At 37.1% G+C, this 22,944-nt stretch overlaps 1 protein-coding gene across 2 annotated transcripts in view; it reads left to right on the forward strand.

Annotated features, from left to right (window-relative positions):
* The window catches only part of UVSSA (UV stimulated scaffold protein A), a 44,361-nt gene that overhangs the window by 8,926 nt on the left and 12,491 nt on the right, over positions 1-22,944 (forward strand). For both annotated transcript variants that reach the window (XM_079306591.1, XM_079306592.1), the window contains 3 exons: positions 11,851-11,959; positions 19,071-19,245; positions 20,100-20,249. In XM_079306591.1, the coding sequence (XP_079162717.1) occupies positions 11,851-11,959; positions 19,071-19,245; positions 20,100-20,249 (434 nt within the window). The remainder of the gene's footprint in view (positions 1-11,850; positions 11,960-19,070; positions 19,246-20,099; positions 20,250-22,944) is intronic.

A 22,944-nucleotide genomic window follows, 5' to 3' on the forward strand; every position in this document is an offset into this window, starting at 1 on the left:
CTAATACCTATATTAATTTAAAAGCTAATAAATTCCATTGCTAAAAGGGAAAAAATATAGGAAGCCAATAGTGCTCATATTACTTTCAGAATGAAGCAATGCAGACTAAGTTAGCTTAAGCATTGAAACCAATATATAAATATTCCTAGGGTTTCTCTCCAGTGGAAAATAATCAAATTTAGTGTTAGTGCTGAGTTATTTTAGATTTATAACCTGAACATAGAGATCTTTGTACAGCAGAAGGAAACTGCATAAATTATATTTTATTCATGTGTCAGATGACTTTATTGAAACATAAAAACATGGCAAATTGGGAGTATGGTAGAACAAAATAAACAGAATCTCTTAGGCCATGGTTTTTAAATCCCATTCTGTCAAATATTTACATGTCAGCATGTGAAAAACTGCACACATCTCTTTAATTGAGCATGCTGCCTGTTAGGTATTGTAGCTTTGTCTGAGTGTTCTCATGTACTTGGAGCTGCAGCTCCTGCTGTGCCAAAATGTTGCTGTCCTTCAAAGAAGTAGCAGTGACAGGCTGGCTGTCCTTCAAAGTCCTGGCTCCCAGCCACCCTGTCCTGCCAAAATTTACATGTGTGATTACATGGGACCAGTGAGTGCTGCTCATGTGTGGGGATGAGCACACCTGGAAATGAAGGGGAGTGTTCAGTGAGCAGAGAGGGAGAATGTGAATCAAGTGGCTGAGTGCAGAGGGTCCCATGTAAATTGGTTTGCAGGTGATCTGTGCCATCTCTGTGTTTGGATAGGATGGCAGTTCTGGTGATGCCCTCTGAGGTAGCTGTATCCTTCACTGGAGAATGTAAAGGTGAGCTGTTTGTGTGCTTGCTCATTTCAACTATCATTATGATCCTGCAGCATAGCAAGCCATTGTTTTGGGGAGAGAGTAGTTTTATTTAATTAGCAAATATAAAACAGGGTGACAGGGACTTGGCATCTTGGCTGGGGACTTGGGCTTGCCCATTCTCCTGGGACTTTTTGCATTTTCTTCATTCTCAATCTCCATGCTTCTGTGGTCACTGATTTCCCCCTATTTCATCTTTCTGTTCTGTGCTTTGTTTCTGTTCTGTCTGGGAGCAGAGGGAGTAAATGCTTTACCCATCCTCAAACTAAGATCAAGAAGATTGATAAAGGGAAGGGTTTAGTGAGAGACAATGAAACTGGAGATTCATTGCTGTGAACTCTACTATAACTCTCAATCCCACAGAGATTTAAATTGCCACTTTAAAGAGGGAAGGTCCTGGGGTGCCTTACGATTACCATGTGTCATTGCTACTCTTTTTTAGCTGATCAGTTACACATGGATATGGCTGAAATGCTAATAATTGTATATATCTGGAGTAATTCTTGATGCTGCAATTTAGTGTGAATATACCAGCAGAGTGGCTTGATGTAAATTACACTGAGAGTAAGAAATTGGTGCTTACCTGGCCTGATCCCACAGAAGAAATATTTGCTTGTTTCACAGGGTGTGTGCTTTTGGTAATCCTTATTATTATATCCATTCTTTCCATTGTTTCTCATTTCATTTTCCATATCATAGAGCAGAAGCCTCCAAGGCAGGAGCCTTTGGCAATCAGAGCCTGTTACACAATTTGCACAAGTTACTTTCTCTGAAGTTCTCTTCTACCTTCATCTTTACTGAAAAATGGGAAAGTCAAACTGCTTTGCAAACCACTGAAGAAATTTCTGGAGTTTTAGGGAACTTCCCTTATTCAGGGTCACTTGAAGGAAAGCACAGAACTTTATACAGTGAGACACTTTGACTTAAAATGGTTTATAGTGACATGAGCTATAACCACTTATTTCTTTTCTCCTCCATGAGAGTGAAAAACACAAACAGTCAGAGAGTCTTAATTACAAGGAGAGCCATCATTTCTATGTGACACTTACACCCTGCCAGCACAAGTGCCTGTGTTTTGTGTTTGCCTCTCAGGAGCTGTGGGAGGAGAGGGAAAAGAAAAACAAAGGTTATCCTTTGACTGTCTAGAAATAAATCCCTTGCAGCAGATTTTATAGTTATTAGTACATCCCAGATGCCAAGTTCACACATTGCCCATTCCCACTGCTGTGCTCCCAGCAGATCAGAAGTCATGGCATTTCTTACAAGGTGTTACTTTTTCAAATGGGTGGGGAGTAGACAAAAAAAGTGTTGACTACCTTTATTGGTTAAAGGCAAATTAGCACAGGTTACATTCACTGTAATTAAATCCTTGTTTGGAGTGTCAGTCATGTTTCTGACAGAAAATGCATTCTGAGGGTATAAACATTTTGAGGTTTTGAATTTCTTTTTTCTGTGAATCTGGGTTTTGGCTGAATCCATATGAAGAGGATGGGAGCTGTACAGGCTTTTATTTCACAGTACCAGGATGCTCAGACATGTCCCTTTCTTCTCTGAGTGCCTGCTTGGGATAATCCCAGTGCCCAGTAGAGGGAGTGCAAACTGCATGCTCCACATTTTACTCTGTGCCACCTTGATCCAGAGCCAGCTGTCTGCTCAGTCTTGTTTTCAGGTGTTTCCAGATTTCTGATCCTTTTGCATTAATAACTTATGATCAAATTGTTCTAAAAAATATTTTTTTGCTGGTTAGAAATAGATTTTTTTCTCAATATCTTCTTCCTTTTCTTATAACACTGGATTTTAATTTTTTTGTTTCATGTCTGATTGCAGCTGATTAGATGCAAATGATCTTACAGTTTTAGAGAGGACAAGTATGTGCTGTATTTTAAATCATGCACACTATCTTTTGCTTGCATCCTTTCTATAAAGAATTACCCATTAGGATAATACTGAAATCCTGACATTGTTGATAGAAATGTAGCTCATTAGCTGCATTTTTTGCATTCAGAGACATTTTATGTCTTATGTGTGGGAAGCCATGGAAGGTTTAGTATTCAGGCTGGATAAAATTTGGGCAGACAGAATGCAGGAGGAAAAATGATGTGAGAAACATCTCATTCAGGTGTCTGTTAGCAGAGGGATCATTTAACAGGCCTGTAACACTTTGAATTTTACATTCCAAATTACATTAACAACCAGGTATGTGTAGCTTTCATTAACTGTATTCATTACTTTTTGTTTCACCTTTCCTTATCTTCTGTCAAATCTAAGCTTGTGCTTGCATCTTGATTTATTCATGTACTTAATTTTATCCATGTGAAACATCTGGCTGGACTCAATAATGCCATTAATAATTAGATTTGGAGGAGCCTGTCCTTGTGTTGTCCAGAACCTGATATTCAAATCTCACTGTAATACAAGTCAATTTTTTTCAGAAAGAGTAATGTCAGAAAATTGTTACAAATTTACAATTTAAATATTTGCTGCTAATTATTTAGTCCTAAAATACATTAAAAGGTTAACATTTTAATGTTACAAATTAAGAAGAGTTCTGCCATTTACTTAGTTACAAGACTTTTCCCATGTCTTCAACTGCAGTTTGGATTTTAGCAATTCTAATCAATTATTTCTACCTAATAATTTTGTACCTTTATAACCAGCTCTTTTCAAGACTGTCTTTTTGTTAAGTTAGTGCCTGCTTTAGAAAAAAAAAAAAAAAGCTGCACTTGAATTTTAGATTTCTTTTTCTGTTTCTGTAGCCATAGAGAATCCAGTCCCACTGACAGCTCTCTGTAACAGCTTCCTGTGCTCACATCCCTACAGTTCTTTCCTCTTGTTCATTTCAGAGGAGTTGTTTCTGGGGGTTAGGTAATTGTCTGCAGTGATCCCTCACAGTGTGTGAAACCACCCTTGCTAAAACATGCTCAGACCACTCAGCAAGAGAGACACCTTTGCAGAGAAGTCTTTTCTTCAGGTGCTGCTTTTTAGCAAAAACCCCAACTCCTAACAAAAAGCTGCCCATTGAAAACTGGAAGCATTTCATGTTAAGATTTGAATGGTAACTTGGTGTTGATTGTGAACATGTTTTCTATGGAGAAATATAGGAATATTGGATAAATATGTCAGCATTACATCTAAAGATGTTCTTTACCTGATTTTATACATTGTTAGCATGTAATGTGGTCAGAATAAATAATAAAATGTATTTATATTTATATGGTCAGATTGGTAGCCCAAGCAACGTTTAATTTTTTTTTTTTTGTCTAGGTAGTATTTATCAAAAAATCCAGGTCAACCACAACTGTAAAAGTAAACACAGAATATTAAATAGATCATACAGATACTTAATGCTCCCTCTTCCCTCCTCCTTATTTTAATTGGTGTTATTTTTACTGCCATGTTTGTCATATTATTATTTCTGTTAAATGTCTCTTTTGTAATCACTTTTCAGCTAGAAGAGCTTTCTATTTTTTTTAAAGCTTTATTAGGATGTAGGACTGATATAAAAACAGAACACTGTAAAATTAGCCCTCCCTTGTTAAAGTGTCTGATCAGCTGGGTGATGGGTTTGGGTGGCTTTGTTTCTTGCCTGGGTGTTGCTGTGGTGTGTTTTATGCTTTGCCCTGGCCATGCAGCCTGCCACTGCTGTGGAGTTATTAAAAATATCTTGTTATGCAGATTTAGCCAAGAATTCTTAGGGTTGTCACTGTGACGACCTCTGGTCCCTGTCTGATTCACAGGTCACATGGTGCAATTTGGAGCTCTTCTAATAGAGTGTAAAATAAAGTAGGATGTCTCCAGCAGCAAGTTAACCCTTATGTTAAGTATTTAAGTTTTTCAGGCCAAAGGGTCATCTCCCTTGATTCATCTATGAATACTGAGCAGTGTGTATTCTGTTAGTAGGAGATATAAATTTGCTTCCTGCTTTTTATCCTACCTTACAAGGGGAAACAGTATACTGAAGGGAATTTTTTTGGTGAGGTTCATAGAGGTTTATTGCTAAATGTGTATTTATAAAAATGGAAAAGGAAGAAATTTTTTAGGCTTCAAACATATTAATGCATTTCAATTTAGCTGATGAGCAATATCAAAGTAAATATATTTGCATCTAAAGTGTCTTTGTACCTGAAAGCCACAATCAGAAAATCATGTAAGGTTATTTGTATCTTGCATAGAATAATTTTTACCTGTCTGTAATAAATTAGGTTTATTTAATGTGTATTTACCTGTTATTGTTAGACTTCACCTGCTACATCTCCCCTGAATGTGATACTTATTTTATGAAAGATGTGGATTGTGCAAGAGAAATTGACCTTTTTGATCTACTTACTTAAGGATTGAGGTGATTTATGCCACCATACACTGTTGATTTTGGTGGGTGGTAGGAGCTCAAGTAGTGAGGTATGAAAATACATCTGAGGACACATCTTGAGTAGTTATTGCTAAAGAAATACTAAAGTTGCCTTGCAATATCTTCCTGAGGTAATAATTTTGTCCAATGTACCAGTTTTGTAGACTACTTTTTTTTTTTTGCTGTGCTCTGAAACTGTGGAGGCACATGCTGGTCTGCTGGATCTATTGGATTTGCCAGTTTTTTTCTGAAAGGATTCATGAGGATGCAGAGTAATTTGAATTGTTTTTTGAGCTTGCCCCTCCAGGACTGTGAGAATCCTCACAGACTCTTGCTTTAGGAAAAAACTGCTTCATCAGGTAGTTGTTACATTGCTAAAGCAATTTAGAGCAAGGTATGCTCATTCTCCAGTGTACTTTGGCTAAATGTTGGGCTGGAACCCTTTGAGCACTTTTACTAATCCTGGAAATTAGCAAATAATATGAGAAGTGCATTCCTAAATAAAAGTCAGCCTGGCCAAGATGCTTCTGTGCTGTTGAGCAACTACACCTAGAATGAATGGTGATACTTTTACGGGTGAACATAAAATGTGCTTTGCCTGGACCACATATCTAATTTGCAGTCATCGAGGTTTGAATTTATGTTCATATCCAAGTGAAGGGGAGGGAGGGTGTGTGGGAGGTTCTTATAAATACAGCTCTGTTAGTAGTTTGTGTTTTCCTTGTGTTGCACATGAGAAAACTCAAGCATGGTTCTAAAATCTGTCCAAATGCCAGCATTTATTCCCATGTCACCCTGTGTTGGATGATATAAAAGAATGGAAAAGGAGGAGTGTGTCTTTACATTAAAGATACACTATTTGACTATTCAGTTTCTATTACTGGCACTAAAGATTTTTACTCTAGTGACTGTTTTCTTACATAGAATATCCCCAAATTTCGTTTAACATGACTGAAGTATGTTTTGTGTTGTGGTTGAATAAAAGGTGCATGTGCTTAAGGTTGCCCCTCTAACCAGGGTCTACAGCAATAAATATTCTGGTTCCCTAACCAAAACCTTCTAGAAAAATATTTAGTTGGCTTTGAGTAGATGCACATGAGATATTGGCATGGTGGAATAATTTGCAAGATCTTTCAGTGAGGGTATTAGCATATAAATAGCAGATGCAATGACGACCATCACAGCTGAGTACATTTAATTTTTAGTTTATAAGATAGAATGGGTTTTTAAATGCATAGCCATCAAGCCTGCTGAAAGACAAATGAAGTTTAGAGTTCACTTGTCTGAGGATGCCTTACATCATTTTTTTTTTTTTTTTTTTTAGAAAAGGGAAACAGGCACGCATAAAACTGAACAAAAGTGATTTCTTGGGTGAGAAGTAATTGAGATTGCAAACCAAGTTAATTAGACCATGCAAAATTTATTTAATGGTTCCAGCTGTAGTTTTCAAGTGGTGTTTTAGTGAGTAGATATGACTTCTTCATGTGCTATCTTTTCTCTTCCTTCTTTTTCTAAGATAATTAGTAGTAGCTGTACATCTAGTCCTATAAACTGATTGCATTGTATATTTCAGTAATTTTATTGCTTGCTTTAATTATGATTGCAGAGACTCGGGTTTTTAAATCCTCTTAACAGAATGTAGAAATCAATTTGTATAAATGTGAGAAAAGGATCAAGGGCTTTTCTTCACATCTTTCCAAGTGTTGTGTGGTGGGTGGAGGCTTTTTTCACATTTATTACTGGCTGGGATGGATGAACAAGGCCTTTAACTGGGGCTCTGGTTGCACTGAGCTGCACTAACAGATGGAGGCTGTTGGAGCAGTGACTGCAAAGTAAGAGAAACAACTGCATTTCTACTGGCATCCAGTGTTTTTTCCAGATTTTTTAAATAATGCAGAGTAATAAGGAAACATCTGTTTTTTAAAGTTTTTTTTTATGAGTTAGGGAGGAAATGGTTTGTTTGCACTTGTATAGTCAGCACTGTTTAAAGTTTTTAGTGAAAAATCAGGAGAATTGTGATGATGTTCCAAGTGATTACAGTGAAAATAATGCATGTATGGGTTCTGTCTTTTTTTAAACCATAGTCTCATATGTAAATAGGTCCAGCTCAAGAATCTGAAAATAGCCTAGCTAAATCCAGGAATATAGATATCTATATTTATATATAGAGAGGAAATATGTATAGATATCATACCATGTTAAAGAAACCAACAACCAACACAGTTTTGCAAACACATCATTCTATGACTTAGATAAAATAAATACAAATATAAATATCAGTATTTTAGAGCTGATTAACAAATTAAAAATTCCCTTCCCAGTGGAACTTGAAGAGCAATGGAGGTGCAAGCAGCCTCTGTCTGGGGATGTGTTGTCCCTTCAGCTGGACCATTCTCTGTGACAGAGAGAGGATTGTTCACCCTCCATCTCTGCTAAGACTGTGTTAGTGAGTTTTCTCATATCACCTGATAATTAGAATGGATTTGAAACCAGGAACTTTTTTCTCACATTCTTTGACAGGTGATTGAGAAACAAGCAGTTGTGTGACTACCTAGCTTCGAGGTATTTAAACTTGTACACTACAAGAAAAGCTTTACATTGTGGTATTTATCACTTGCTCTTTTCTTCCCTTCAGATATGGTACAGTAGAAATTTCATACTGCTTGTTTTTATCTTGGTCTCCTTTTTCATGTTTCCAAAGTACCCTAAGCACTCATTCCTAAAAGGGATGTAATTTACTAATTCTGCCACTTAAAACTGTTGTCTTAAATATTTATTTCTTCTGAATTAATGGTGGATTGTTTATTTTTATTTTTTTAATTGGCTGGAAAAGTTTACCTGTAGTGGAAACATAGATATGAGGGGGTTGAGTTTTCCTGCTACATCTGTAGAAGTTGCTTTTGGAGCTTTCTTCATGCTTGAAAAGCAGAGCTAAAAAAAAAAAAAAGATACTTTTCAAACTAATAATGTTGCCCATGAGTTCTCCCACTTTCTCTAGCAAGGAAATGGAGCAAACCAACATAAATGGGATGGTTGTGATAAAGTACCATTGGAATCAAGTAAATTGAGATATAACTGCCTGCTATTACTGTGCAACTTCTTGAATTTCCAACAGTGACAACTTTAATATTTTAAAGTAAAAAGATAACTTATTTATCTTGTTAAGGATTTGATCAAGATAAAGACTTTGTCTGAAGGGATAAGAGGGCTTAATTCCTGATAGTTAGCTAAGCAGTTAATTTTTTTTACAGGAAATCTAAATTTAATAGAAGACCCCAGGGAAATTCAAGGGTGTGAACAATACGCATAATATTTTATGAAAATGACCCCCATATTTAAAATCTGGCATTATATGTTATGCATTGTAGCACCAAGTCCACATCTACCTTTTAGAAAATTAAAACACATAAATTCTGTTTAGTGTTTGATATGTGCTGCACTAGCTGAAAGCCATAATGCCCCTAAAACCTTGGGTTGCTTTTCACCTTTCATAAATTCCTGGGTAGATTCTATACAAAAAATAATTTTCAGCTCCGTGGCTCATTGTTATTCAAACTTGATTGATTGTCGTCATTTACTCAGTGAGGAAGTTAAGTGCTCCTGTCATTTCTGAAGAGTATAATTGGGACGTTTCACAGGTCAGTGGTAGTGACAGGTTTCCCTTTTGATTAGTGTTAGACTGATAACAAAAATTACAGTTTCCTATGATTAATGTTTTCTATAGTACTTGAATGCACAGTTCATGGATTGTACCTAAACAAAGTGAATTTGCATCTGATTATGCCTTTTCTCTTGTCAGGCTTTTCACATGCTTTAAAGTTTTAGATCGTGCAGGTAATACAGCAAAGTTGCTTCCAGTGCAGTTTTCAAGTGGAGGATTAGTGAAGTCCACTGAATTTTGGCATATTACCATGCAGAGAGATATGTGCCTCAAGTGATATGAACAAATTAGGTAAAATTTCAATTAAAGATAGTACTCTGCTTTCCCTTTAGTCCTCTCAGATATGACATGCAGGAAAGTAGTGATATTATATCCCTGCTATTTTAGGTATAATCTGGCAATTTAAATTAAATGATCAGGCTGGACTGTTTTTTCCTCTTGCTGGTTTGACACTGTTTCTCTGTTCCTTAAACCTGTTGCTGTTTATTTGTTTACAGACTGAGTAAAAACTAAGTAAATACACTGAATTTGCTTTCTCTTTTTATGATGTGAAAGTTAGTTTGTACATTATGGCACAAAGTTGTAGACTAAGATCACCTATGGCAAGTTTTGTCTTGATGGGATCTTTTTTTAATAGGGAGGAATGAAATATAAATATGAGAATTATGATGATGTCCTCCTTGTAGCTGGAGAAATACTGGAGGTTATTTGCTGGAGGTGACTTCCAAATTTAAATTGTTCCTAATAGATGGAACTGGAATGACAACACCAGCAGAATATCAAAACCAAAATACAAACCAACTAACTTCTCTTCAATCTCTAGTTCTCTTCAGATGTGCAGTAGAAAACATGATGATTTTTTTGTGTTTCTAAAGGCCATTAGGAATGTCTTCTAAAAGTTGTAGTTTCAGACAGATGTTCTGCTTCCAAATCTAGTGGTGTTGGGAGTTGTGAAGTTGTGATTAGTGGTGGAACATTTGATCCTTTCTTTGATAAGAACTCTGGTTTGGTTTCTGCTGAGGAGGTCAGGCTCAGTGTGCATCTATCTTGGCTGGGCCAGGGATGGCCTGAATTGCTGCTTTCCTTTAGATCAGGGAAAATTATTGCAGTGGGAAAGAAGAAGTAAACCAAGGGTGCAGGATCCACCAGCAGAGCCTGAATGTTGTGAGCTCTCAAGGGAGGGATGACTGGGCTGGGACTGCACTGGGTCCTTCCCTGTCTTTGGCAGCAGGGTGCTCTCAAGCATGAATACTCTGAGACTTTATTTTAAAATGAACATTAATTAGGTGCTCTGTAGTAAGAATGCAATAGTAGATCAGCTCTTGTCATCAGGACAGTAAATCTGTTTTTTTCTTCTTTTTCACTGGAACTGCAGCTTTCTTAGATCAAAGTCAAAGATCACTTCTGAAACAAAGGGAAGAATCTTACTTCTAACTTGTACCACCCATTCTTTATGAGTTAATGTTTATCTGTGTATTCATATCAATTAACGTTCTTTGTTAGAAATTAATACAGTCCAGCTTACAATTAATTATGGCCAAAAAGAAATGCTGATTTTTTTAAAGTCATCATTTATTTTAATTTTTAAACTAAATTTAATAAACCAATGTGGCTGTTGTATTTTTTGGCTTGTATGTATGATTTAAAGGAACTCAGCTGTGACACAAGATTAGAGTAGTGAATTTGATTGGGAAAATTCTGCTGCAGGCAAAACCTGCAGTGTCCTCTGGTGCTTGTAACAGTGAGTAGTTGGTATGAATTTTTACAGAAGCCAGGTGCATTAATAGAAGTAAAGAGCACAGTGAAAATAGTGAAAATTATGCTATTCCTTATCTGTTGGGTTGGGTTGCTGCAATGAAGTGAAAGAAGTGATAGCCTGTGCTAAGGTTGGATTTAGTGGACACCTTTTACTATTTCTTTGTAAATGCACATGGCAAACATACAATAAAGTGCTAATTATGTAGTTGGAAATGAGGTGACTGAACATGGGCAGAGGAAATAAAGCTTCAAGTCTCCATCATTGTTGCCTTTTTATGGTAGTTTGCATTTGATTTTTTAAAGCTCTGATAGTACAGGCTATGTCTGGTGACACAGTTTCTTTTAGCTTATGTGCAATTTAGAAATAAAAATAATTTTCAGGTATGGAGCAAGCTTAGAAAAAGTATAGATTTGATGGCACATGTACAGCAGTTGCTAGCTTACATTATATACAGGAAGCCACTTATGTGGATGAATTACCCTGGTTAGTTGAAACTTCATTTTTTTATTTTTACCTACTCATAGATCCTCAGTTTCAGACTGCAAGACTAACCAAGTGCACATTTAAGAAAATTCTGTTTCGTTGGTCTTATTCAGAGTAGTGTGTGCAGTCTGGTGGTGTAAATGGTTGGGATGTACCAGATCAGTTAAGAAATGAATGTGTTAAATTATTCTTAGTGCTGTTGTGAAGAAACACACTGGAACACTGTAGTGTACAGATCTAATATTCTTATTTGGGTCACTATTAGCTTGCCCATTCATCAGCATCCCCTCCTGTTTGCCTGCTCTGGTGATATGTGATGCCATTTAACATGCCACAGATTCTTTGGGTGCTGCTAAATGAGTAGAATCATCCAAATGAGTAGAGGTAAGACTGTAATTTGCTCATTAAGTCAAAATCTGGATGTTATTTTAAGATTTTTTGGTCTTATTTTATAGCTTCACACTTTCTCAGACTTCACCAACTGCATGTGTTCTAATGGATAAAAGGGGTTTTAAAGAAGCCCTTAGGATAGAGTATGGCTTTAGAGATAAAATGTTAAGCAAAGGCCTAATCTTAGATAAAGATTAAATACATAATTAGGGAAATACTTTTGACATAGAGAAGTCTCAGTAGGGCTATCAGGATGTCTGCAAAATATTTTCAATGTGAAGGGAAATGAAAAACAGTCTTCACATTAAAATAAAGAGAAAATAACCCAAACAAAAACATCTCTGTAGATGAAAGCCTCGGATGATGATGATGATGAGGATGAAGATGAATTTGTGGAGGTCCCTGAGAAGGAAGGTTATGAGCCCCACATTCCAGACCACCTGCGAAAGGAATATGGTGAGTTTGCCCAGCTGTGACAAGCTTTATCCCTGCATGTTACTGCTGCACTAAGGTAAATAAACAGCCATTCTGAAGTAATAAAGTGATCAGCAGTGTGGGTAATCTCTGCCTGCTCTGAGGAAGTCATTACATGGACACCAGAGCAGTGATTGGCTCTGGATAAACAAATAATTTTAGGAGCAAGAGCAACTGAGACAAGCAGCTTATTTCATTCCATCATCTTCCACTGGATTTCAGAGCCAGGGGCAGCACCCTGTGTGCTTGTAAGTGTGCAGAACACATGGGAGTGTGTTCTTGCTTCACTGGGGCAAAGGGATTTCAAAATAAGGTTGGCAATGAGCCTGAATTTTGCAAATTCTGGTGGCAGTCTGGTGAGCTGGGGTAAGGGGCTGTCATCTTTCATCATCTGCAGCACAGCCACTTCCTCCCATAGAAATGCCAACTTAGAGCTCTGCAGAGTGGCTCTTTTGTTTACTGCTGTCAGAAGATGTTAAATGCAGCTCAGCCTTCAACTGCAGAATTACAGCCATGGAGCACATACCAGATGACAAACTGTAATTTTGCATTCTTATTAAAGTAGGTAATTTTTAAATGAAGTTATACTTACTATGTGTTCTTGTGAAATTGAGAATGGTATTACTGAAGAAAGTTCAACTTCAGTGCATTGCTCCTTTTTCTTTGTACTTCTTGCTTAGTCTGTAGTTTTACCTCTGTGTATCTCAGTGTATTTGAGGATTCCCAAGATTGCAGTACATTGTAGAGAAGGGTAGCTACCATTAAAAAGCTTTAAGTTAAAAAACCTGTAAGAAGTGTCTTGCTGCTACCTTTGTCCATGAGTATTTGTGTAAGACTGATGCTGTGCTGTGGCTTTTTCAATCCTTTTGATGCTTATTTTTCCCATTTCTGCAGTTTACCACATAAAAGTCAGGCTTCAGCTACCACTTGGATCTCATTTTCTGTATCTTGAGCAGCAGGCTAAGTAATCCTGACATGCAAAATTCTGTTTATACTTGCCAGCTTCCACTGGAAGTGAAATGTATTCACCCTTTTATCCCATCTTTCTCATGGACACACATTTTTTAAAAATAAAGCATCTTCCCACCCTTTGTATTGTACTAACACAATACTTGGCTGCCATTTGAATTCTTATAGAGAAGGATAAAGGAAGAAGCCTGCTATCTACTCAGGAACATTTTAAAAATCTATATTAAATTGATTAAGAAATTCCCAATTTGTATTTAAACTATTGTTGATAGGAAAATACATTATAGTGAAGAAGTCAGCTAGAAAACAAAACCTCTCTCTCATTTTGTATAGCTGTGGTTATGTGGGAACTAATGGTCACACTTGGCTGTTCTTTATCTGATGTGTTCGTTTAAAATAACATTTTGAAAGAAATTAATTGTTCCTGCTGCTTCTGAAGACATTCAGATTTACTTACTGCCATCTACAGGTATTATGTAAGTCCTCAGTTTAGGAAATGGTCTGAAAATACCTCAGAATTCCTGAAAATCATGGCTTAGAAAATTAAGGTCTGCATGAGTGGAATGTTCTAACCACAGCATTTAATCTTCCATGTAAAATAAAATCCCAGCATTACATGGAAAGTGTGAATGGTTAAAAGTTTTTTTCCTTTTGTGTTACTTTTCCTGAACAAGCCAGATTAACTTGATACAGTAAAACAGAAAACAAAGCTGTAAAACATAACTGTGGAAATGGATTGCAATGTGACATATAAATTATTGATTTAAATGTCACTTTATTCCCTTTCACTTCTCACAAAAATGTGTCCTACCAACAAGGTACATTTTGTGCCTCTCCTGAGAGCTGAAGAACTTGTTAACAATGAAAGTTTATTTAAAAAGACAAGTTCTATGCATAAGTATGTAGACATATTCAGTTGTATTATGTGTGTTGATGTGGTTAATAACTGCAATCTCAGAATTGGTGACAATATTAAATGCAGAATTTGAATTGAGCATGGGTGCAGTTTAGGTGGATGTAGAACTGAACAAGTCAATTTAAATCTTGATGTATAAAATGAAATGTAAATTTATTAAAAGAATTTAGGTGATTAGATAATTGAAGTGTGAAGATATAACCCATTAGAGGTGTCATGCCAAATTAGCATTACCAGAATTTTAATGACTTCCCATTTGTATAATCCTTATTTACACTTCCACCTGATGTCTGCAGCTGACAAGAAGCCAGCCCTCCTGTGGTTCCACAGGGTCATTTAAAATACACTCTGGTGCTAAAGAGGAATATTCAACCGAAAAAGAAACAACTCTGAAAATAATTTTTGTATGCTCAGATCTTGCTACTAGCACTGATATTGCTGATACCACTCATGAGTGACCTGCCCTTGTATGACTGGTATTGCTAAGCCCTGGAAAATAGAGCCATTATTCATTTAAAGGAAAGCTATAGGGAGAAATAAAATCTTGTTTCCACTGGAGATTTTCCACATTCCAGCTTTTGCTGGTCAGCTGTTGGTTCCATTGGCATAAAGCCTTAGGGTGGATAAGGTAAGGGATGGAACTGTGCAGCCCCTGACAGTGTTCTTATCCCATAGAACAGAATTTTTGGCTGATGCCAGAGGATGAGAGATTCCTTCCTGCCCTTGGTGGTCTTGGCCAGGCTTGTAGCTGAGCTCTGAACCACATGGGAAATGATCTGTTTTGAGGGATGTGCTTTTCCAAGTAAAAATGGAACAATTCTCAGCTCTAGTTCAAAGCACCCACTTTAGTTGGTAGAGTTGTCTGTCTCAATGCAAGCATTACTTACCCATGCAATAATGCTTTGAGGACAGGGGAGTCCTGTTGCTGTTTTACAAGAGGTGACACAAGGAAACTGTCTCATCTGACTTGGGACTATTAGCATAGCAGCAGTCTTTGGTTATAAAGTTTCATCTTTATCCAAAAGTCCTGTATGGAATCACAGAATCATCATTAAGATTGGAAAAGATTCTAAAGTAATCAAGTCCAACCTCTGACTGAGTACCACCATGCCCACTGAACCAGAGAGTTGCTTCATCTACTAATTTTTTTAATACTCCCAGGGATGGTGACTCCAGCACTTTCCCAAGGGTGCCTCTTCCAATGTTTAACTTTTCAGTGAAGAACTATTTCCTAACATCCAACCTGAACCTCCTTTAGCACATCTTGAATCTCCAGAGACCTAGCTGCACTTAGGACAATAAATGAGTAAAACTGTTTGTAATGCAGTATTTGGAATGAAGGTTAACTTGTATGAAAAAAACATGATTATCCTTTTCAACAAAATACTTCAACATCCATGTAGAGGTATTGACTGTAGATATTTCTTCTGATTCATCCTGATCAGCTGATCATGGAAACTTTCCTCATTCTCAGGAGAGGTCCTTCTATGTAAATAAGGTTTCCAGAAAATCTAGCAGGATATGAGATATACTTGACTTCTACTAAAGTTTTTGGAAATTAATTCTCACTGCACAAGATGTTGGTACACTTTTAGGTGGTTTGCCACAACAGTATCTGTCAGAGGATCTATGAAATTGCCAGGGGATGCAAAATCATAAAGAAGCAGCTTAAAAGGTCAGGGTGTAAGGTATAGAAAGTGCTTGATATAAATGCTGTATATTGGAGTTTTTGTGGTTCTTAACTATTATTGTAAAGTAGTGTTAAGTAGGGTTAATTAATGAGAGGTAACAGTATAACAATGTATTCTGTAATTCCAGCAAGCCAAACTGAGTGTTTATGTAATGTTGGTGAACTCTTCTCATTAACAACCATAGTTATCTTTTTTCTTTAATTTGAATTTCCAAAGGAGGATTCCAAGATTTCACATAAATGAGCATAGCTACATTCAAAGGCACTGGGAAGCTTTGCAAAGTCCAAAGTTTACTGTGATTCCTGAGTAAAATACCAGCAGGCATTTTCATTGTGAGCACAGTAGAGTAAGTGGGGAAATATTGTACCTAAACTGCTGGATTTTCCTGGTAATCTGGAACAGTGTCTGTACTAATATAAATCACATACACTTGGCTTGACTAAGATTCAACAAATGGGAAGCAAAAAAAATTTAATTTTTTTTTCCATAAAGGTGAAGTCCATAGTACTTGTTTATACTCTATCTCTGTTTTTTCAATTAAACTTCAGTGAATCTGAAGTAGCTTGATTTTGTCTAAATCCACACAGCTGAGGAAACCTGGGCTTGCTTTTTCTCTGAATTTTCACTGAGGGGCTTTTATCTCCCCCTAATCCCACCATTTCTGTCAGGACATAATCTCTTTCTCAAATTTACATTTTAATTACAAGGCCAGCTGAACTAGCTAAAATCAATAATGTCAGCATTCAGCAGCCTAACTTCAGCTGAAACCCCAGCCTCTCTCTTTCCTTCTATAGATTTATCTTGTGAACATGGGCTACTTTATTGCTTCAGGCAATAGGTGCCATTTGGTCAATTTAAACAAAAAGGAGGATTCAGACACTTTTATGATTCTTTCTCAAAGCTGCTATTGGCACAATTTGAACCCAGGTACTGTACTTGTTAAATAAACCAGAACAGCAGAATTCTGAAGATGAATTTTACTTTTAAAACTGTAATTAATCCCATCTATATTTTAAAACCAAAACAAAGCAACCCCACCCTGACACTGGACACCATTCAGAGGGTTGTCTGCCTGGTCATGATTGTCTTTATCTGGTTAGCTAAACCTATGTTCATACATAAATACTTCTTAAAAACTCCATGGTGGAGCTGATATTACTGATGTCTTCGTGTATCCACTTTTAGCTATTTTTCTGTTAATAGTTTAAAATAAGAAATCAATGAGAAAATATTTTGTTCTTGTAACTCTTAGGAATTCCTATATTGATCTTCCAGATGTGATTTTTATCTGTCTAAATGTCACATTGTGCATTTATCTCTCTTGCCTTCCTGTCTGTTGCTGACTGCTTTTCTGCTGTTCCCCTCCTCCTCAACAAAATCAGTGTTGTGAGCAAGCAATCATGCTTCCTGTAAACATCATAGGGAATGAAATGGAAAAATAGGGGGTTTGGAGAACTTTTAGTACTTAAACACATATTTTCTCTGAAGATGAGAGGTGTAGTGAGTGACACAAACCTGCTATCTTCTGACCTTTTTTTTTACTGTTTGTAAATAGTGCACATGCAATTGTTCTCAAAATATTTGCTTTAAATAATGCTTCTCAAAAAGGGTCTTAAAAATAAGGAAAATCAGTTTAAATGCTAAATAAAGTCTAAGCAATTCTACATTACAGATAGTTTATGACATGTTCTTCTCAGTTAACCTTGTTCATGCCAAAGGCCCTGTTTGTAACTATTTTGTCATTAAAGGAATTTTACTTCTCCAAATACTGATGATTCTAGTGTGTCTACAGGAATGTTTTGAGTTAATTCTGTTTCACTTTGATAAAAGAATCTGAGAAAGGCATTTTCCCTTTCTAGCCTGTGACATGAACTGAGATGGAGCCCTGCCCTGACCCCTTTCCAGAGACATAAATTCAAAATTTCTGCATTATTATGTCACTAAAGTGCTGTTTAAAAGAACATTTTTGTAGTGGCAACATTCTCTCTCTTGAGCAGCAAGTCTACAGCCTAATAAGTGTAATGAAATAATTTCTTTTGCTATTTAACCTAGATATTTATCTGCTTAGATCCATCCTATTATATTTAATTATAATTTCCTTTATTACTGGTTCTTCTGCTAATATTGAGACTGTTTTCCAGTGCAGAAATTAGTCCTTTAAATTTATTTTTTTGGATAATGTTCTTTAAAGGCTTGTTGACTTTGGAGAATGTGGAGTGTTTATAGGTTTTGTTAGTGTGTGGTGTGGGCAGGATTGAGTAGGGGAGCAGCAGTGCCAGATTTTGAATTAGGATTGTTGCAATCTCTGGGGAAAGGCTGTCCAGGAATTTGGTTAAACAGGTGTCCTTGTCTGTGCCCTGAGCTTGGAGCTTTGGAAAATGGGTGTGGATGTCATTCCCTGCACAAGGACAGCTCCTGATCTAGGAATTTGGAAAATGTGTTCCTAGGGGATGGATCTCAAAGGTTGCCACCTCAGCACCTTGGCCTGTGGCTGGTGCCATCCATCCAGTTGCACCCCATAGGTCAAAGAGAATGAGTTTTGCAAATGAATCAAGGTCAGGATAAATTACTGGGAGACCTTACAAGGTGGTAAGATGGGTGACAGAAAATTGTTTTAATTTTGTTTGTGGAAAATACATTTTTCTCTGAAATGAAAATATTTTGTGTACCAAACCTACCTGCCACTATGAGTCCTGCAATTTCCTACTCAGATGGCTGGTCACAGATATCCCATTAGCTTTTCCTTTTGTACTTAATATATTGTGATACATTCAATGACTAACAAAGCAAGAAAACTTCTGAATGCAGCTTCAGGGCTGGTTAGAACTGAGCAAAAGATTAAAATTTACAATTAAGCAATGGCCAAAACATGTTAGATAAACTTCAGTTGTTTTTCATAAGAAGGCTCAGATAATTTGCTGGAAATTTTAGATACATTAAATTATAATTTTTTTTGGTATGAAATTTAGGGATCATTTTTGAGGGATGAGACCTGGCATTTCAGTAAATTCTTTTATAAAAAGGCTTTCTGTGGGGACGCATCACATTGGTTTGAGAGATTGTATCTTTCCAATTTTAGCTGTCATCAGCTCCTCCAGTTCAGCAAATAGAGGCAGGAGATGTTAGTAGCACCTTACATGTCCTCACAGTGCATGCTGAGTCTCTAATCTGGCTGTATAATGTAATTAAAGTTACCCCACCACTGAGCTGCTGCTGCTGAGCATCAGTGCCTGGTACACCCCTGGAGAGGACTCTTTCCTCAGGTATAGCTCAGACATTTCCTGTCTCCTGGACAGACTCTCTGGGTGCACTTCCTTCTTCTGCCAGCACTTAGATATTTTATATTTTCTCCTGGCAAATTGTGTAGTTTAGTATCTGCAAAAGACAAATGTCCTCAAAATAATTCTGTTTTGCTCTGAGTGGGACTGATACCTAACACAAACTAAAAGCAGGAAAACATAGTCAGCACCCTGAGTGAAGGAGTGAATCACTCCTAAACACCAAGGTTGTTTTGCAGGGCTTGAACCCCAGTCACCTCCAAAAGCCCCGGTGAAGACCTGGACAGGAGCAGCTGTGCCGAGCTCCCGCTCTCAGCTCCAAGGGAATGAGGATGAGCTCGATCCAACCTGTGCAGCTGCCACACTGAAACTCATCAGAGACAAGCTGCCAAAGTTGCCATCTCCTCATGCCAGGTCATCTTTGTTTTAATCCTTGTACAAACCTCTTGCTCTTGTGTTTGTTAGTGATGACAGCACACAGAAAAGCATTCACGAACCAGGCAAGCTGACAAGGCTGGCTTGGTCTCATTTTGAATTGATATTCATTACTTAAAATTTGGGATTTTGATGGTAATTGCACCAGGATCTTTAGGAATCTGTTACTGCTTAGTTAATATGGATCTTATTTGGTGTAAATGGCTTTTATGAAAATACACTGTTCCCTTCCCCCACCCCATTTATTTGGGTATATTTTATTTGCAGCTAAACAGAGTGTATCCTGATTAGTTAGCAAGTAGTTTCAACATCTCTTGGTTCCCAGTGATTTATGCTGTCATTGCTTCTAAAGACATATTTGTTATCAATCCTGTTCAAAGTTTGGTGAAACTCCAGCCTTGCCCTGGCATTTGGCTGTGATTTGAGGATAAGGCTGGAGTCATCTGTTCAGTGGCATGTTCCTGGAAAGACACTTCTGCATGGGCCAGGAAAGCCCCTGAAACCTAGCAAACTGGAATTAATCTGAGATTTCCAGTAGCACTTCTGTGGCTCCTGTGGGAGTACAACATGCATGATCCACTGCTGCCCCCATCAGATCTCTGGTTTTCTGCCCCTGCAGCATGGTTGGTATGTGTCAGCCAGCTAGCAGAACATGCAGTAAGTTGCATAGAGAATGTTGTGTTATGTCGTATGGTCTTCTTTTAAAAAGACAAAAAAGGACAAACTTGTAAAAGGTAATATTAGTATTGGTCAAAAGAAATCTAATGAAAACAGAAAAAAAAGTTGTTGTGGTCATTAGTATTCTGTATTGACTTCTCATCTATTTTCTCCAGTGAGTCTGCAACTTCTGAGACAGAAAACCTGGAAGATCCTGACAGTAAAAGAAGAAAACTAGAAGAAAGAGCTAAAGCTCCCCTCATGCCTTTTGGATTAGATCTTCACTACTGGGGAGAGGAGCAGCCAAGTGCTGGGAAGATTCTCAAGTAATGCTCTTTTTCTTTTAAGACGAATTAAACAAATAAATAGATTTACTTGTACTCAGAGGTCATGCAGTGGGGTGACTGCTATTTCTTTTGATAATTACTTTTCTTCTTTACCTTGTGTTGTAGGACCTGTAAACAAAGTCAGAAATTCTACCTTTAAATGTTATTTATTTTGAGAAGATGTGATACTAATTAAATATCCTTTGATGCTTCAAAGCACATTTTTTTCTGTTCTTTTTATGTTTGCAGCATGGCATCAGTTACTCCAATTTAGGCTGGTACCTCATTATGCAAAGGACTCTGCCAAGTGTGTGATAGTCATTCCCTCAGACTGAAGGAGGGAATGTCTATCTCCTTCTTCCCTGGAGACTTTAAGATCTAAATAAGTAGGAGGCAAGGTAGGAGAGAGGCTGGGGAAGTGTTTTTCCTGACTTTACAGAGTGGTAACTGAGGAAACTGATACGCTTATTCAGTCACACAAGAGAAAGGTGGCAGTTACAGGATTTGGATTTGGATCTTACACTTTCCATTGCTGTCTGAGAGGTTTTGTGTTTCATGAAGCTTTGCTGACTTAGGCAAAGCTTTAGCACTTTGCTGGGGAGAAGAGGTGGTAGGTATATATCAGAATTTATTTCTAGCAATCAGTTTTTAAAACCCTTTTTAGTATTTTTAAATGAAAGTTGGGTTGCAAAGTCTTCCCTCTTTGTATAAATTTCATTTAAGTCCACCGGAACTTTGGTATCAGTGTGTACCATACCTGGCTTGAAAAAGGCAAAAATCACTGACTGGCTGGGTTGCAAATTAAGCTGTTATAGTCTTAGCAGTATTACTTTAGCTTAGTTTGTTTTCTTACCAAAACAAACAAAAAACTCCCAGCCTGTAATCACAGTGCTAAAAACAGCGTTGGCAGAAAGGAACAAGAGGAAATCTTTGCCCCTGCACCTGATTTCATAAAATGCTGGATATTTGTTAAAGTACCAAAAACTGGTGTAATTTGATGCATAAAAGTGCTTTACCACAATCACTCCAGGCTTTGGATTCCATCTCATGTGGTGTAGGCTCTTCAAAGCTTATGGAAAGATTTTTCAGCAGAGCTTTAAGAAGCATTTGTCTGTGATAGTGCCAAAAAGGTAGTAAGGCCTTATTTTACATTGCAAATGAGTTATTCAAGTCATAAGTGAAATCAGAAGCATATTTCACTGCCTGTCTGCCTTGTGCTGTACTGTTTTATTTTTATGCTTCCTAATAAAATAGAGGGCACACTTCTGAACCGTATAGTCTATAACTACAGATGTGCCAATCTAACTAAAGATAATTTGAGTAACTCTGCACACACAATACCATTGACCCCAGACATAAAATAGACTTATTGAAAAATTAAGGTAGTTATCAGTCAACTCCTTTAGCATTTCTATATGCACCCACACTGGCTCTGTAAGATTCTTAGGGGAAAAAGGCAAACTGAAAAATAGACAGCACATATGGGATGTGTATGGAATTTGAATTTTTAAAATCTGAAAGGGAAAAGTCCTTCCATTTCATTTAGCATTGCACTTACTTAATCACAGCATTTACAATAAATTAAGATGTTGACAGTGAGAATGTAGCTACCAGGAAGATTTTCTAAATAAGTTTTGTTGGGGGTTAGGGCAGAAGGTAGTGTATGCTGCACAGTGTTGAATTGTGTAAAGTCTGCTGTGTCAGCTTAACAGACATAATTTGGACAGCATGGACCTTCCAAACTCATCTACCCTCCTTCTTGAATTAAATCAGCTCAGTCTTAGGAGCAGAGTAAAATAGGTGGTGCAGCACTGACTGTGACTAGGATGTTTGAATTAGCCCATTTTGCACTTGCTTCAGGATCTCTGTAAGCATCTGGGATTCGAATTTTGTATTCATTCAATGTTTTTATAAGCTTGCTCTCAGATTAGAAATTAAGATGATATAAATTGATTGAAAAAATGCAGCAGTCCTCCAAGAGCTTTCTCTTAAATTTCAGTTAACCATTACTTGTCTTTTTATTATTCTTCCTCCTTCTCATGTATTGCTGTGTCATTGTCATTAAAGCCTCTGTTATTTATCTGGATTAGGAGCACTCTAAATGTGAGTGAGGTGTTGATCTTTTTCATCTTTTAGTTGATTATCTGTTCCTCTTCTGATCCATCTTACAAACAAGTTTTACTTGTCACATTCATAATATTTTCAAATAAGTATCTTCCTGTTTATAGTGTTACTTAGCTTACAACAAGAAATCAGAAAACTTTGGGAACTGCCACTGCTTTGTTCTTCTCTCACCTGCTTGTAAGTCATGTGGGGAGAAAATAAGTTATGTGCTTGTAGTAAACAGTAATATGTCTCAATATATTTGTAGGAATCAGGCTATTTTAAGTTCAGTTCCCAAATAGTGATCAATGATACATAGAGCAAAACATAATTTTAATATTCTTGACATTTGTTTGGTGCATATTTAGGGACAGGAAGACAGAAATTACTTAGAACTATTTCCTAACTAGAAGGGTTGACATGCACAACTGTTCAATGGTTCTTCATTCTTATGTGACTGTAATCTGATAATTTAGAGGGTGAGGGAAGTTCAGACCACCAAAGGACACTAGAATTTTACTAAGGGATTCTGTAAGCTAAAAATCCTATATGGTGCCTTTTTTAGGAATGCTTTTCCCTTCATGTGGCTGCA

This window comes from Erithacus rubecula (genome assembly GCF_903797595.1).
Source record: "Erithacus rubecula genome assembly, chromosome: 5".
Classification (NCBI taxonomy): Eukaryota; Metazoa; Chordata; class Aves; order Passeriformes; family Muscicapidae; genus Erithacus; species Erithacus rubecula.